At 36.1% G+C, this 17120-nt stretch overlaps 1 protein-coding gene across 1 annotated transcript in view; it reads right to left on the reverse strand.

Moving 5' to 3' along the window:
• Positions 1 to 1793: 1793 nt before the first annotated feature.
• Positions 1794 to 17120, reverse strand: part of LCP2 (lymphocyte cytosolic protein 2) — a 35607-nt gene continuing 20280 nt past the window's right edge. The window contains exons 8-21 of the mRNA XM_075715187.1: positions 16173 to 16273; positions 14871 to 14940; positions 14576 to 14659; positions 13754 to 13779; positions 13643 to 13662; positions 13436 to 13540; positions 12479 to 12509; positions 11825 to 11837; positions 10617 to 10737; positions 8277 to 8326; positions 7335 to 7435; positions 6382 to 6459; positions 5158 to 5313; positions 1794 to 4417 (exon numbers count right to left, since the gene is read on the reverse strand). Of these exons, the coding sequence (XP_075571302.1) occupies positions 4295 to 4417; positions 5158 to 5313; positions 6382 to 6459; positions 7335 to 7435; positions 8277 to 8326; positions 10617 to 10737; positions 11825 to 11837; positions 12479 to 12509; positions 13436 to 13540; positions 13643 to 13662; positions 13754 to 13779; positions 14576 to 14659; positions 14871 to 14940; positions 16173 to 16273 (1079 nt within the window). The 3' untranslated portion in view covers positions 1794 to 4294. The remainder of the gene's footprint in view (positions 4418 to 5157; positions 5314 to 6381; positions 6460 to 7334; positions 7436 to 8276; positions 8327 to 10616; positions 10738 to 11824; positions 11838 to 12478; positions 12510 to 13435; positions 13541 to 13642; positions 13663 to 13753; positions 13780 to 14575; positions 14660 to 14870; positions 14941 to 16172; positions 16274 to 17120) is intronic.

Below are 17120 nucleotides of genomic sequence, written 5' to 3' on the forward strand. Positions count from 1 at the left end.
CTCTAAAAGAAAGTAAAAGAAATAAAATCCAAGATTTAAACAAAAACATTTATTTCCTTTTGAACAAATAAAACTATTAAATCCCTTAGATTCTACTTTCAAATAATGCTAATGAAAACAAGGTCCAATCATTGTATTTTTCAAATGTTATAATATATTTGATATTTTATATATAGATATATATAAAATATATATATTACTGCATAATAATTTGGGGTTTGTCCTTTTAGGGTCTTTGGCCCTGGCTGATGACCTCAATGCAAAGCCACTGTCTGAAGGGAAGAGAGACTTGGACAAAGAATCTATGTTAAATGTATGTTTAATTTTTTTGTCATACTTCTCAATGTGTTGAGGTGTTCTACATAGTGAGCATTATTTATGAATAGCCCAGAGTTTTTCCAGATTTTATTTTTAGTATTTCTGAATTATAGAGAGCTGATAACTAGGCCAGAAAACATGATATGTGCAATTTTCTTTAATTTTTTTCTTAAAAAGAAAAAAAAGCCTAGAAAACAGCATAGTAAAAATTTAAAAATTCAAATTATATTTAGTTTCAGCTAGTTTCTAGTCTTAATTGTCTCCAGATTTTGATTGTTTTTTTAATTAAATGTTAAAGGGACAGAATATGATCTTCAAAATAAGCAAAAAGGTATTGATTATGAAATAATTACCTATACAGACACCAATGTTCCTGCGCAAGTATTAGCAGATTCATTAACATTGTTAATAGTGATAATTCTTTTATGCATGTTAATGTCACAATAGCTCCATCTTGTGGTTGACTAAATATTCCTTGACGATTAATTTTCATTTAGATTCTATAGGAAAAGTAAGGTCGAAAACAAAAATGAAAACAATGCTGGTGAGGAGAGGAAATTTTAGATATGATTAATTTCATTGCAGTTGTTTGTAAAAAAAAATAAATGGAGCAAAAAACAAAAATAGAGAGTGTTTAGTAGTTGCCTTCAGTAGTTGCAATTTGCCATATCTAAGTGCATAATTATAAAGGGGGGGAAGTTTTAGTTAAAATATTGTTTTAGAAAATCAAAGAAAAAATGTCATAAAGGTTATGATTAACTGTATTACTGAGTTTATGAATCATATGTACACTGCCAGTTATGTTTTGTTTCTATTTCCTACAGGCGTTCGAAAATGCTGCTGCTAATCAGCAGTTTAACCTTGAAGCTGCGATTAAAAATATTGATGAAATGTCCAATGAGCTGAAGAAACTAAATGGTAATTCTGAGTTCATCGTCCAACTAAACAAGAAGCTGTTTAAGGCATTGTTTTAAAAAGTGTGCAGTTGTGAATGGCTTGTGTTTTCTATGTCATACCATTGTTTTTTAATCTAATGAAACAATACAGTTGCTCTTTTGTTTTGAAAAATTAATGAAACAGTAATTACATGGAAATGGAATCATGTTAGCTAACCACAGAAAAAAAAGTCTGTTACGTAGTCAGTCATTCCTTTGCAGGGACAGTAATAGTCTCCTAATATAAATATTGCCAGTGTGCTAATGCCAAACTTTATTTAACCATCTTGAAGTAAAGAAAACAAGGCAACCCTTCAAATTTTTTAAAAAGTTGATAGATGAACACTTCAAAAAGTGCTGTAAATAAATTGCCATTCACATGGCATCTACCATTCAGTAAATACCATGGTGATACATTGCCCTTTGTTTTTCAGTGGAAAGCCAGCTACTGCTTTGTGACCTTATTTTGAATTTCAACCATCCTATGAAGGCCAAAGATTTAAGAAAAGCTGAAGAAAAAACTTGGAGTTTGACAGATTAAGTAATAACATTCATTTTCATGTATCATCTTCTATTAATACCGCTTCAGTTTGAACTGTAAAATGATAGTAGGGTTTCCTGCAGTTAGGCTATTTTTATTTTAAACTGAAAATGTGGAGTGGAAAAATGCTATAAGCAGGTTATTGATTTTGAAAGATCTTTTTTAACCGAGATTTCCCAAATTAAGCCCACTAGGGCTGGAAAGACTGATATCTTTAACTAGAAAAGTCAGGAAACTGGACATTTTCTGATGTGGTTGTATCCCTTTAAACAAAGACGTATTGGAACAGTAACAGAAGATTTTAAACTACTTGTCAAGTCATTGCTTTCTTATCTCAGTTGTGCTCTGGCAAATGGGATAAGAAACAGACAGTAAAGGAGGAACTGCAACTTGTCATTTGATCTGTCTTCCTCATTCTAAAAATGTTGCTGAGGAAGGGGGCCAAAGAGCAAGTTACTTCTGGAAAACCAAAAGTACTTTCATTCTGTTTTCTGTAGTGACTTTCTAATGCACCTAGCTACGAAAGAAAGAGTTTGTGGTCTAAATTCTCTATATCGAAATCTTCTTGGCCCAAAATTTGAGTAGCCAGTATTTTCGTGTAGTCCATTACAATTAATATTAAATCATACTTTACTTGTGAACACGTTTGAATGTTGAGGTGTGTTTTTATTGATATACAGAATATATTTATCTGAATAATCAAATCAAGATTTACTCTGCTGAAGAAAATATGCAGTGTTATAATTTGTTATGCTGGTTTACATTCTATTTCTCTTTCACTAATGAGATGATTTAAAAGAAATAAAACATAATTCCATAGGAGGTATTTCTGGGTTGACAGACTTTTAAAGGCAGTGCAATGGAATAGAATTACAACCTCCAGCTCACATAATCAGTGGTAATGTGGCAGATGTTGCTCTCAATTTTAGCATTTTTTGAAGAGACATACTTTATAACTGACTTTTCTTTCACAAGATTAGTAGTGAGCTTTCAAAAAATACTGGGCTAGAAACAGGTTTTGTCAGCTGAAGAATTTTTAAATTTTTATTTTTAATCCTTTTTTTTGACTCATAGTTGCATGGAAATTAAATTCGCTAATTGAATTCCAGCTCCTAGCTAAATATATTAGAAAGGAAGATAACATTTACAAAACATATATATTTAAAGTAAAACTGTTTATGAAATCTGATTATCTTATCTGAGAAGCTATACAGATTACATGGAAGATATTTTCCTGCCTTGACTTTTGGTTCAAATGTTTCAAGTGATACACACACAAATGGATTTAAAGGATAAAAAATGTGACAAAGTCTAACATACGTTAAATTATCGAACCAAGTTCTTGTCAGAAAACAAAGGTTACCAGAAAACCGAGGCAAAGAGTTGGATAAATCCCACTTTACAAAGGAGAGGGAAAAACTCTTGATATAGTATGCTTCAGTGGTCCTCAGTTGCAACTTTTCTTTTAGAATGGAGAATGTTACTCTTTTTCTTGAAAAAAATACAGTAAAAACAGAAAGCAGTTGTATAAGAGGAACTAAGTTTAGCCTGATTGTGTCTGCCTGCTTTCTAAGAGATTTGGGTATGTTCTGCCAATTGAGAATCACATGATCATAATCTTGTTATTGTACCTCCTATAAAAAAGTAGTTGCTTAATTTAGAATCAGAAAGACACAGCTAAAGAGAGGTCTGTGTTAACGGAGAAAAGCTTGTCTCTGAGTGAAGTTAGATGATCCTAGGAGGTACATAATTCCAATTTGTGGACTAAGACATGCCATCAGTGAATCAGTGGTATGGCAGAGAGAACATGATACCTGTAGATATTTTATTTTTCTAGAAAACGGTGAACAAAGACAGTTTCATAGCTCGATAACACAGACACAGGTCTTGACAAGCAGCTGCATATCCAGGGTTAGGGGATTTTTTTGGTGTTGCTGAAACCTAGGTGTCTTTAGGATCCAGGTCAGAGTCCCAGTCTTTTCATAGAAGTGGCCATAGTTAGATTTATTGGGAAGTGTATTATGGGAAAAAATTGGGCTTTTATTGTCTTTTGTCTACTCTTCAACTTTGACAAGGTTTGGGTCAACTCTGTGTCACTTTAAATAACATAATTGCTGCTGCAGCTCTGATCTGAAAAATAGGTGGTTTTTTTTGTTTTTCCCCTCCTATGAAAGCAGAGACCTTTATTGGTATTTATTTCATGGGTCCTCTAATTTGGCATGGAAATAATTCCAAGAAGACACACATATGTTGAAAGAAAAAAAAAATTCTCATGTACTGTATAATTAGTGGACAGTAATAAACACATTGTAGGAAAATCAGATTATTTATAGAGTACTGCATTTAAGGCATAATTTAAAAATAACATTGTCCTTTTTCCTTAAAATTAAAAGGATTTTTAATAACTTCATGATTTTAGTTTGCTAAAAAAGAAAATATCCTGAAGTTTTAAAACTTCAGTAGGCTTCAGTGCTGCATGTGATCTTCATTAAGGTCTCAGTTAAATATGTCCTGCAGCATATTTTAACACGCACTGGTTTCTTGAACCTCTGTCTTTTCCATCAATCAGAAGAAGAGGTGTTCTTTGGAAGTAATCAATCATATCTGCTACAGAAGAAAAATCCTGTGGGATGGAAAAAATGAGAAGGCTATGGCAAAAATATAAGAATTACTAGTAATTAGTAAAACCAATTTTTTTTTTAAAAAACTCTAAATATTTAGCAGTCTTGTAAGGTCCAGTAAATACTATCAGATCAGCTGCTTTCATTCCTGTTATGATCTGCAGCTCAGTAACTTTTAATCTAGTGTGTGTATGACCTACTGCAGTGTTGTATAACTAATTTATGCAGTCTCGGCCTGTTTAATATATGATGTCATTCTGCTTGACATGATGATCACACTTGAAAGTTCAAAAAGTTGACTGATAAATTCAGAGAGTTCTGACTTGATCAGAACCGCAGTACATGTGCTGAGTGGTCTGTCTGGTGCCAGTAAATCCAACGCAGTACTGCTGGATGTAAGTAAACCAACAGTCTGGGAGCAAAGCAGTAAAGCTGGCAGGTATGGATTTGCTCTCAACTGTATATTTCCCTTATCTGGTATCTTAGTGGTAAACTAACATTCCCTAAACAGGTATATGGATTTCCAATAGCTGTATTCTAAGGCTATCCCTTCATTCCCTGAGTGCAAACAGGAGAATCTGATTTTACTTCCAGCAGTAACGTATTCTATCAGGAATAATTCTAAGACAATAAGCAGAATGCCACTGGAGTAAAACAGCTGTCAGGTTCAGTCACCTGACACTTAGAATGAGACAGGAGATACCTAAAGATGAAGGGAAGTAGTGTGAAAACCACATAGTACCTCTTTTCCCTTTAGGCCGGTTCCTAACAAGTATATGTGATTTTGCTCCTGGTAACGAATCTGGATGTTGTATACTTTATCTCTGTACAACACCATCAGTACATATGGATGAGTAACAGTTTTTCTTGAGCTGTCTCTTACCAAGAATGTTCCATCCTGAAAGATGAAAAAAGGAAAGATGACAAAATAAATGTCACTTCTGGGTTTGATCAGCATAACAACCTTAACTAGAGCACTTAAGTGTTTCTTCTTTCTGACATCTCTTTCCTCCTGGTAAGAGAAACTGCACTATTAAAGAGTTTAGATCATTTCTCAAATGTTTTATCTTTCAATTTGCTACTTAAAACTTTCCTGTCTGAGACAAATGTAGATTTTTAGGGAGGGAAGGAAGGAAGGTGTTCTATGAGGGAGAGATTCCATTAAAGGAGGAAGTAAATATCAAAGGCCAAACCTCACATCACTTTAACCAGAAGAGAAGTGCATTTCTGGTAAGTGCCAATCAAGGTTTCTATGTGATCTATTTACAGACAGCCTAAAATAATGATAGTGTCTGTGTAATTTTGGTAAAGGCAGTGAATTGTCTCTCTCTCTCTCTGCTTTTCTTTATTTCAGATCTGTTTTAACAAGTCTTCCACTGAAACATGCTTCCTTAAAGCCATTGAATGTGATCTTAGTACAAGTCATTGAAATGCTGTACATATCATCTTCAGCTCATTGCATGTGCTGTGAAGCATGATATAGTAAACAGATTTCCCACAGTGATGGGATACAATTTGGTTTATCTCCACATGCACAGTTAAGCCTAGGTTTCAATCTGTTTGAATCTGTACTTCATTTTGCTGTTAAATATGGCCTAGAAAAGGGTGGGATTCACCTCACCTAATTCAAGCTATCTGAAACTTGGCATCTGCAACACATTCCTCACCGGTGACAGAGAACTACTTCCAGAGAACAAGCCACTCCTCCTAAGAGAGGTGAGGTGAAACTGCTTTCTGGAGGCACATAATTTGTTCTCTCGGACTATGGAAAACAACAGCCTTCATGGCTGGTTTAGACTAGCTGTGTAACTTTTATGCGGGTAAAGATATTCAAGGTGAATCCCTCACTCTAAGTATCTCTATTGGGGCTATAACCTTACCGTGTTACTTACCTTCACTCTTCCCATATGACTGCAAGGACATCTAGCTAGGAGATGGTGAGAATCACTAATGATTTAAAGAGTACCTTGTTTATTTTTCGAAGAGCTGCTTCTGCTTCTGGCCGGCTAACATAAGCAACATACCATTCATCATTTAGTGAGTCCTATGTTTTTTGTGAGAGAGGATAAAGGAGAAAGTCAGCTGGCAATTAATTAGCTTGTGCTGTGAACAACATACAAATCAGTAGAGGGAAATTTGAATGTGAGGGATATTTGGGTTTATGTGTAGAATCTCTGAAGGTATGAGCTTCAGGGATCATACTAGTATATATTACTGTATGGTAAGTGGCACTAAATGATTTTAAAATTATTTGCTTACTTTGATAAATTTGAAAATATTATAGACCTAGATATATGTCTGCAAGTAAGCTAGGAAAACAGACACTTCCAAATATTTTCAGCGAAAGATAGATTATAAGTGACATTTTCTCTTTTGTCTGCCTGGGACACTAGCATCCTTTGCCTTCATTTCTCTGTTTGGTTTTTTTTTTTTTAAATTATTGTATTTTTTCTTTTTTAACTATCATCTGAGACAATAATGCAGACTTCCTGTAAACATACCATGTATGGTTGCCCAGCAGCATTATCACCAGGAGTTGTTTGCTCTGAACTTGTCATATTTAAATAAATGTGAAACAGAAATGCACGTAAAGGGTATGAATTCTTTACTCACCAAGGTTTTGTGGAAGGAGAACCGAATATGTAATGCTAGTTGAAGGCAATTGTGCAAAACAAGTAATCCAGCAAACAAGTATTTTTCTCATTTTGTTCTAATGTGTTTTTGCTATTGTTGGGGTTTTTTTGGTGAAGACAAAATAAGGCACTAAGGTTTGACACAGAAAAGGAAACTGAAAGCACCTACTAACATCCTGACGGTGACTGCTAACTAGAAAAACAACTTTGAAAAATGTTCTCTCTCTCAAAATCAGAAAATTTGCTGTGTTTAGCAGTTATGGTTAATACTTGTAATGTTTTGTACCTCATCTACCTCCACGTTTGTTTGGGGAACAGTCTGTCTGCTAGGAATTGGCAATGGAGGTCTTATGTCTGTGCCTCTTGAAGGAGATCTGCTGTTGTTGCCTTCAAAGATACAAAAATAGAAAAAATGTTAAAATCAGGAAAATTATTTCATCTGTGGTGTGCATACAGGGTGTACAATCTTGATTTAATGAGGCATGAAGAATTTATATCACTCTGATACTGAGACATTTTGAATTGATTTGAAATCAGATTTAGGCTACTGTATGAGAACCAGCTTCTCTACATAAATTCATCCTTGATGCACAGGGACTTCAACTGAACTGTTGCAGTTCAGGTTTCCTTAAAATCAGATGAACTTGAAATAAAGGTTACACCTTTTTAGCTTCTGTACCACAATTAGTTTTTAAAGCATCTCAGGTTTCTTTAGAGACAGAAGTAACATCTCTTTGCATTCCTTGCCACCTTAGCATGTAGAAACTAAAAAAATGTCACTGTAAGTCATTGGCAGCTGTTAGCATATGCGAAAAATTACTTGCAAAGCAATTGATTTCTAAGCTTCCTTTATTTTTTACTTGTTATTACAAAATAAATTTGCAGCATATTTCACAAGTTAAGTGTTTTCTCCCTTTTTTGAGCGTCTTAGTATAAAACAGTGACTTGCAGGTAGTGTTCCTCAGCTCTCAGTAATGTTAGCTATATTGAAAAAGATGCTTATATGAAGTTTTGACAATGGTTTAACTAGGCAGTAAGCCCAAACTTCATGGGAAAAAAAAAATCCTAGATTCAGACTGTTATATAAGATGCCTTTTAGGAACTTGATAGTTGTCTGTTCACAGTCCAACCAGAAACATCCACAGAAAAAAAAAATTATATTAACTGCACTGAAACCACCTCTTCAGTCTTTTTTTGTACAAAAAATGCGGGAATGCAGGATACAAACCTAGATGTAAGCGTGGTGGTAGTGAGCCACTTGAAGACAGGTTTCTCACACTGTTTTTTAAAAAAAAAAAGTAGTCAGTATAAATACAACATTGCTATACAACATTTCTGTGCCCTGGGGAACTGATCTGGACTTTGTGCCTGTTTTACAGATTGTGAGATCCTCTTGAGACCTATAGAGGATAAGGATAGCCTTCTCTTTCTTATTTTTTTTTTTCTTTCCTTCTTTTTATGTTAGTAGATCCACCATTAAGTTTACTTGAAGCTCAGTATCTGGGAATAAGGTAGAGGGAATCAGTAATGGACCACCAACACTTCTGTATCAGGACCAATGCAGAAAACTACTTCAGCTTGTTGAGTTTTCACAGGGAATGACTACTTTATTCCCCTAAAGCAGGAAGCACAGGCAACAGCTTGCTATATGTTTCTTTCTGTGGGGTTCCACTTATAAAACCATTTTTCTTGTAGCTTCTATAACGTTGTTGATGAAAATGCAGTTTCTCATCATTAATGTTGCAACTATGGGTGTGGAGCTACTGGAAAGAGTCCAGTGAAGGGCATGGTAAGTAACATGATAAGGGACTGGAGCATCTCACATATGAGGAAAGACTGAGGGAGCTGGAACTGTTTAGCCTGGAAAAGAGAAGGCTCAAGAGAGAATATTATTAATGCATATTCTCTCCTGAAGGGAGAGCCAGGCTCTTTTCAGTGGTACCTAGTGACAGGACCAGAGGCAGTGGGCACAAACTGAAACAAAGGAGGTTCCCTCTGAACATCAGGAAACACTTTTTTACTGTGAGGACAACTGAGCACTGGAGCAGGTTGCTGAGAAATGTTGTGGAGTCTCCCTTCTTGGAGATATTCAAAAGCCATCTGGACATGGTGCTGGGCAGCCTGCTCTAGGTGACCCTGCTTGAGCAGGGGGGTTGGACCAGATGACATCCAGAGGTCCCAGCCAACCTCAACCATTCTGTGATTCTGTGAGCTATGAGCTGACAGTGGCACAAAGCTCATACCCACAGCACCATAACACTTCCATGTGCCTATGCTTTCCTTCCTGTGTTCATTTTTATGCTTTTTTGTTAGAAAATCTACAGTTCCCTTTTATGGCCTGACCCCAGAACCCACATCCAAAACTTCTCAAAATGAAGAGTCCCAGTCTTCAATTTTTTTTTTTTTTTTAATTTCTTCACCTAATTGGGAGCAAACTGCCTACATGGTTTTCCTTTACAGTTCATATTTTTCTTCTGCTTAAATGAACTGTACAAAAAGCTCTGGGATTAATATGTTAATTATGTTTGCAGAACAAAAACACCCTATCATGACTTGTGATTCATGGGAGAGAATCAGCCAAATGGGGGCCTCTGCTATAGCAAAATTTGGCAACGCTGTTTGAATATAAGCAGAATTGTTCATCATAGGAATAGTTCATATTTGCGTATGACCTTGCTATTGCTACTGCAATATTTGTTCTACTGGGGTGTCAGCAGTTCCAGAGGATGATGGTAAATGGGAGGAATTCATCAAAGAGCCATTCAAAAAATACAGAGATTAGAAAATGTACTTCAGACTTAGACTCAAGGAGCCCACTCCAACTCATCAAAGGCTAAGTCTGTTGCACACTACATCAGAAATAAAAATTTAATAAAGGGCTCTTCCATCTAGCAAATGAAGACATAACAATCCAATATTTGGAAATTGAAGCTAGAAAAAATCATAGCTGAAGCAAGGTTCACCATTTTAAGTAGGAATTATTAACCATTAGAGTAAAATTTAGTAGAAGGGTGGTAAAATTATTTCAGATTCAACTCTAGACAGCTAAGGTTGTGGGTTTTTTTTACTTTTGCAGCAATATGTAGTCGTAGTTCTAGCACTCAGGCTCCTAGAGTGTGCAGAATCCTTTTAAATGACCTCCTTGACCTACATCCTGCATAGTTTTGTAGGACAAGATGATCCCTTCCCAAAAGGGCTTGTCATTCTTACAGATCCTGCAGGCAACGGGAGAGATGTCTCAAGAATGGAAGCATTGTACCATGTAGGCCTTAAAATACTTCCTTGACATAAAACTGAGAGATTTGCATTTTTTCTTGCTTGCCTGATGTACACTATCTGCTTCACTGAATACAGAGCTTCAATTGTATGAAGGATTCTCCTTGATAGTAGGAACAACACAAACTAGCATCTAGTAGAAGCAAGGGTATAGCCTGAAAAACAATGGGATACTTCAAGTAGTTACCTTGTGTTCACCTGAGAGCCCTGTAGCCACATGCATACTATTATTTGCTAAATTGCAAAGAGATTGAGATTCAAAAGGAATGACACAATAATGGGTGAAACAAACCTTTCTGCACCAGGCATGCTGTTGGATCCTGGCTTAGGTGGAGGCTTGACAGATTTGGATGGGAATGTATTGGAGCTGTATGGGGGCAAAGATAGCTGTGGCACTGGTCTCTGGGGTGCAGCTGCAGAAAGGAAGAAAAGGAAACTTAAAACTTATGAGACACTCTTAAATGAGGTAGAATAAAGAAATGTTGTCACATTACTGCTGTTTAATTAGATAAACATAATGGAGTAAACTGTTCTATAAAACGTCCTTGATATGTTAGTTAGAGATTGTAAATTCATATGGTCAACTGAGAATTTAAAATTAAGTATTAAAATTAAAAATAAACTGGAACAGGCTTGAGCAACATTTTAATTTTCTAACTTCTGTTTTGGATAAGCCACAATTCAGATACCTTAACTGCAGTAGATGAAGGTGGTGCATAATCCTGTGTTCTCTCTTATGTTGCTTCTAAATAGTGGATTTGAAGTTACCCTTTTGAACTTCATGCCTTTGTGAGATTTCTCCCATATCATCATAAACAACAGCATAAAGTAAAACATTTTCTTTCTGCAGTGTCCTCAGACCTCAACTACTGGTAAGAGAGGAACAGATTAACTACTGGTAAGAGAGGAACAGATTAACTGCGCTCTGCACAGCTTAAATAGCCCTATTCTTTATGGAGTCTTAGAGGCAGTGATAATGTGTAGAGACTTGGCCTAATGTTCTGCTTCCGTTATGGTGTCACTTTACCAACTTAATTTTAGGAACCAGGATTCTGAAGTAATTTATAAATACTATTACTACATGAAACAAGTTCTGCTTCTGTTTGTTAGAGTAAATAACATTACACAGAAGACTAGTACCAGCAGGGTTTGACTGAACATTTTGTTGAAAACTGGGAGAATATCAGGTTTGCATGCCTAGCTGTTTGATGCTGTGTGTAGATCACAATTCTCTAAAATGTAATGTGTTTCAAACTAAGAAACCCTCCTGTCTTGTAACTGGCTGACTGAAGGAAGCTATTAGCTATTGATTTCCTGTGTTTTGTGGCTTTGATATCTAAATCTGCATGAGGTACTTCATAAGCATTCTATAACCTGTCAGGATACCACCTGACTTTTTGATATGGCTCTAAAGAAACAACTCTGCAATCTTTATTTTCTTCTTTAGAACTAAGACAAAGAACGACTTTAAGTTTTGAAAATCAGTGTAGAAATACTTACTGTCGTCTTCTTCCTGGGGAGCCAGAAGAAAACAAACATTAGCAACATATTCTTAGGAATATTTTACAAAACAAAAACCTAGAAGTTGGTGAATTTTGAGTACACAAGGACTCTAATATCTATAGTGTCCCTTTCATCTAAAATGCTGGGGTTTCTATCTTCATGCAACACCAAATAATTTTTAAAGTTCTTGCATTAAGGTGCAGCTATTATTTACAAATAAGCTATGAGGTAGATATCCCATAATGGATCTTGACCCAAAATAGTCAGAAACTCTCAGCAGATGTAAACTTTCCTCTTCAATAAGTGTAGGCTCTCAGAGTTATCTGAAAGTGAAATCCTTAGGTCAGCTTAAGCTGAAAAAAAACCCCAAACCCCAAAACGTAGTGTAAGCAAAATCACTTCTCCCATATCATAAAAAAAATTCTGGCCTTATTCTTGCTGTTATCTAAGATAAAAAACTCAGGGAATAAACTGAGCTTGACACAGAAGAACTGTTTAAAAAGAAACCATATGCTATGAAAGATCCATGAGCATTCATTATAACTGATAAAAGAAACGAGTTTACCTTTTCCAGAATTATTAGTTTATACAGGTACTTCATTTTATTGTAGTCCCTATACCTTTAAATATTTGCTTTGAGACTATACTTACTTCAATTTTTTTGTGTGGTGGCCAACCCTGCCTGAATGAAACAGAGAAAACAAGGCATGAATCATAGGTGGAATATTACTCACTCACTTTGTGTGCATTAGGCCATATTTTCAACTAAGACATGAATTCATAGTAAGTTTTACAGACCCAATGAATGCAGCAATATTTTTTCATCATAAAAACAGCTAAGATTCTAATTTTCAGCCATAATCTAAGTCATTATGCTGGTCCTTAGCCCATCTTGATTCTATCAACAAGGAAAATGTCTGATGAATTGATTATAAAATTAGAGCTTAAAACAAGTTTTTACAGTGATGAAATATTAGACTTCAAGTCTGGAACTCATTTATAGTACTTAGCAACATTGCTGGAGCACATGATAAGCCTTCTAGTCTTTGTTTCTCTGATGAACTATCCTGGCTGATTAGCAGGTCTCAATTACTTTCTCATTTTGTTCTAAGATCAGTCACACTGTTCAGCCCACAAGTTATCTAGAAAATGCTAGAGAATGATCTAGTTCTGCTAGAGAATGCTGTTTGCCATTAAGGAGGAGTTTTGCAGGCTAATAAAATCAATGGTATGAAAGTAAAGCTTTCTTTTTCTAACATCCTTTAAAAAAAAAAAAAAAGTGATAGAACTCATGAAAGAATGTTCCCTAGAGCAAGAACTTGATCTGGTGGAAAAAACATGGATCATATATTTCTTGGCGCAACTTGGAACTGAGTCATGACCTACGTAATGGCTGTTTCAGATATGACTGGAGAGAGAGCTTTTTCTGCATTCACACTTTTCTGTAGCTTACAGCACATCCCATGCATATTCATAAAGCAAAATTTTGATATCCGCAGACACTGCAGTCATGCAATAGCAGTAAATTATACTATCCTGTGTTGCTTATCCATATTTTTGTTAAATTTGATTTATCCTTTACTAAATTTCAATTAAATGAACACTTACTTTACAGGGGTTTGCTTCCTTAGAGGAGATGGATTGCCTCTTTCATATCTGTCACTTGGTGGGACAGGAGGTTTTGGCATCATTGCTAGCTGTTCCCCCAGGGATCTAAATCAGGAGCAAGATGATGAAATAAAGGCAAAAAGCTGCTTACTAATTACTGGGTAATACTGGCATTGAGAGTCTCATTTCCAGAGGCAAAATTCTTACCTTAGCTGTGAAGTCAAAGGCTGTAAAAAAACAAGGAATAGTTAAGTGAATGTGTAAGCGTATCAAAATAGGTGAAAAACATCAACAAGCACAGAACAAAAGAGACCCTACCTTTTCAGGAAAGCCTGGCTTCCTCCCTGAAAATAGTGAAAGCTTACATTTAGAAAAAATGAAAGTTAAGATAATTAATTAAACTTTCTATGAAACAAACAAGGTTTGCATATCATTGAAAGTGAATTTTGCAGATTGAAGCACTCAGCCTCCTGAGATGTAAGCCAGAAAAATATTTTGGCTTTGCAAGAGACAGCAAAATTGCAGTATCTCCTACTAAAGGAAAATTTAAAAATTTTCAAAGTGGTGTGTTTTACAATCATACTTTCTATGGTTCAGCTTTGAGTTACTGGATACTTTTATGATATTACATAACAGATGAAAGTGTTTAGCTAATAAATAAAAATCATAGCGTAGTCTCTTTAGATTCTTTGTAAGATACGGTTTTCAGGTCTGAAACAAATGCCTTTTTTTCTGTTTTTTCAGTTCTCAGCATTCTTTTAAGTCTGGGTGTCACATTACATATGTATGCAGTGTATGCAGAGTTTCATTAGCTTTGTATGCAAAAGTTATTTCCTCTTTTAACCTACTAAACATTTCCTTGTTCATTCATTTAAGTTTTACATCAAACCTTTATTGCACAGGGATCTCATAATGTCTTTCTGTTCAACTAGTCCTGGTCTGGGGTTGCTACTTTCTAGAGATAATTCCTCTCACTTTGTAAGTACTGTTTATATTATTTATTCATAAACAGATCACCTTGTATGTGATTGGATTACAGTACGTTTAGTTGAGACTTGTTCTTTTGAATGAATGATATTCAAACTGATAATTTGAATAATTAAAAGAACCCCATTGATATTAGCATAGGCAAATACTGACCTGATACTGGGCTTTCTCTTTCAAATGGTGGAGCAAGGCGATCCAGTGGGGGTTTTGTGCTTCTGTCTATAGAAGGAGCTGGGGCTAAACACAAAATCTGTGTAAGATAATTCGCTAGTATAGGTCAATATATCTTTATTTTATATAGCCATGAACTAGTGTTACTTCTTAGAATAAAGATCAAGGCTTCTGTATAGGTAGTAGAAGAGAGTGGAACTGAGGAGATACAGGCAAAAGTGAAGTGGTATATAGCCCGTGGGAAAAGCTTTACAAAGAGAAAACCAGCTGTACTTACGTTTCAAAGGCTTGGTATTTCTGTCTCTACTCAAGTCATTGTTGCTTGGTGGAGGAGGAAAAGCTGGTAGCTAAAACAAATATTTTACATGTGGTTAAACTGTGTCTACACCTTTCTGGTTTAATTTTAGTATATTAACCCCACCACACCACATCTGCCAATCTTTGTCTCTGCTCAGTGCAGGAAGGATAGGAGCCATTAGCACTCCTGAAGAATGACCTACATACATGGGGTTTTGTTAGATGCAGAATTGCCTCCATCTCTTTTGTCTCACAAGGAATGCTCTAATGGGATGTTGTCTTTGGGGAGGGCATGAGTATCGTCAAAGGAAAGAAACAGGAGCTTCAATAATGCTGTTGTATCTTTGCCCCTTCAATAGGACAGGTGTTAGTTTTGAAAACTGGTATTGAAACTAGTGGATGTAAATTTGAAGTTGAGAAATAGGTATTAAGTCTGTGTTACTGCCTGTTGCTGACTGAGGCAGGGGGAGAGAGGACTGTTCTTTGTTACTGGGAGAGCGGGGGTCAAACAGCATCGTTTGTCAGCAGCTGCAAGAGATGATTGCATCTAAACCTAGATTTCTCCAGACAAATGCCTTCCAATGTTCATTCTTATTCCAAAAAAACAGAGCAGCAATTTAGGACAGCAGTCTTGAGAACTCATGACACCTAAGAATCCTGTGTGTTTTATATATATGAACTATGAACACTGGATCAGACCAAAAGTACTTCTATCAAATCCTAAAATAACCTTTATTTGTGTACATGGATAGGTCTAATGTACCTCTGTTCTGGCATACAGTGAACCTGTAGTGCCAGTTGTAAACAGCACAGTAGCTTTCAGTTTTGAAGTGTTCACAGGACAAAAGAAAGGAAAAAAATCTGGGTCATCAGGGTTCTCATTATACAGTCCCTTATACTTTCATATGGTCTTAATTGAATTGGACAATTGCTAGCAATATAGCTTGGAAAGACTTAGCCTTTTTTTGTTTTTACAAATATCACTAAAGAAACAAAGAAGGATCTATTAGAAATCTGTAATTTGTATGAGAGAGGCATTCACAGGTGGGTACAAATTTCCAGTGTAAGAAATAGCAAATAATGTGAAATAATTTAATATATTTGTCCCATGAAATTTAATTGTTCAATGAAAAAATTACCACCCTGTAACAGAGTTCAAACCTATTTTGATGGCTGAAATTCTTCCTCCACATACACTATGTGAATAAAAACAGCATTACACTTGGACTTCTAAGAAGGTACTAGCAAGGGAAATAAGTGAATAATTAAGAAAGAAACATACAGAAGCACCTCTTCCCCCAAATGAGGCTGGTACTGGGGATGGGCCAGGTCGCTGGGGTGGTACTGGAGGCTGATGTGATGATCTAGTTGTTGGAGGTCTGTCTAAAGAAAACAAAAATCCAGAACTAAACAACTACACAAACAGTTTGGTTATTTTATTCTCATTAGCAGTTTATGAAAAAGAGCCTTTGCAATAACCTGCATACCTAAATTAATATATCATAAAGACATTATTTTAGTATATAATGGACAGTTGCTTTATGATCAGTGTTGTTGTGGGAGCCTTTGGCGGTGAGGTGACTCCATCTGCTAGTTTGTTGGCCCACACTATTTGTTTTCATTCACTGCAGTACGATGACTGTGAAACACCAGTCAGTCTAAAGGGCAGTTTTGTACTCCTGTATTTGACTCCATGTCGTGGTTCAGCCCCAGCCAGCAACTAAGCACCACGCAGCCGCTCGCTCACTCCCCCTACCCCGATGGGATGGGGGAGAGAATCGGAGGAGTAAGAGTGAGAAACACTCCTGGGTTGAGATAAGAGCAGTTTAGTAATTGAAATAAAGTAAAATAGTAATGCTAATAGTAACAGTATAATAATGATAATAATAATAATGATATACAAAGCAAGTGATGCACAATGCAATTGCTCACCACCCGCCGACCGATACCCAGACAGTTCCCGAGCAGCGATCGCTGCTCCCCGGCCACCCCCCTCCAGTTTATATACTGAGCATGACGTCACATGGTATGGAATAGCCCTTTGGGCAGTTTGGATCAACTATTCTGGCTGTGCCCCCTCCCAGCTTCTTGTGCGCCTGGCAGAGCATGGGAAGCTGAAAAAGTCCTTGACTAGCATAAGCAGTACTCAGCAACAACTAAAAACATCAGCATGTTATCAACATTCTTCTCCTACTAAATCCAAACCACAGCACTATGCCTGCTGCTAGGA

The sequence above is a fragment of the Pelecanus crispus genome, chromosome 8 (genome assembly GCF_030463565.1).
Source record: "Pelecanus crispus isolate bPelCri1 chromosome 8, bPelCri1.pri, whole genome shotgun sequence".
Classification (NCBI taxonomy): Eukaryota; Metazoa; Chordata; class Aves; order Pelecaniformes; family Pelecanidae; genus Pelecanus; species Pelecanus crispus.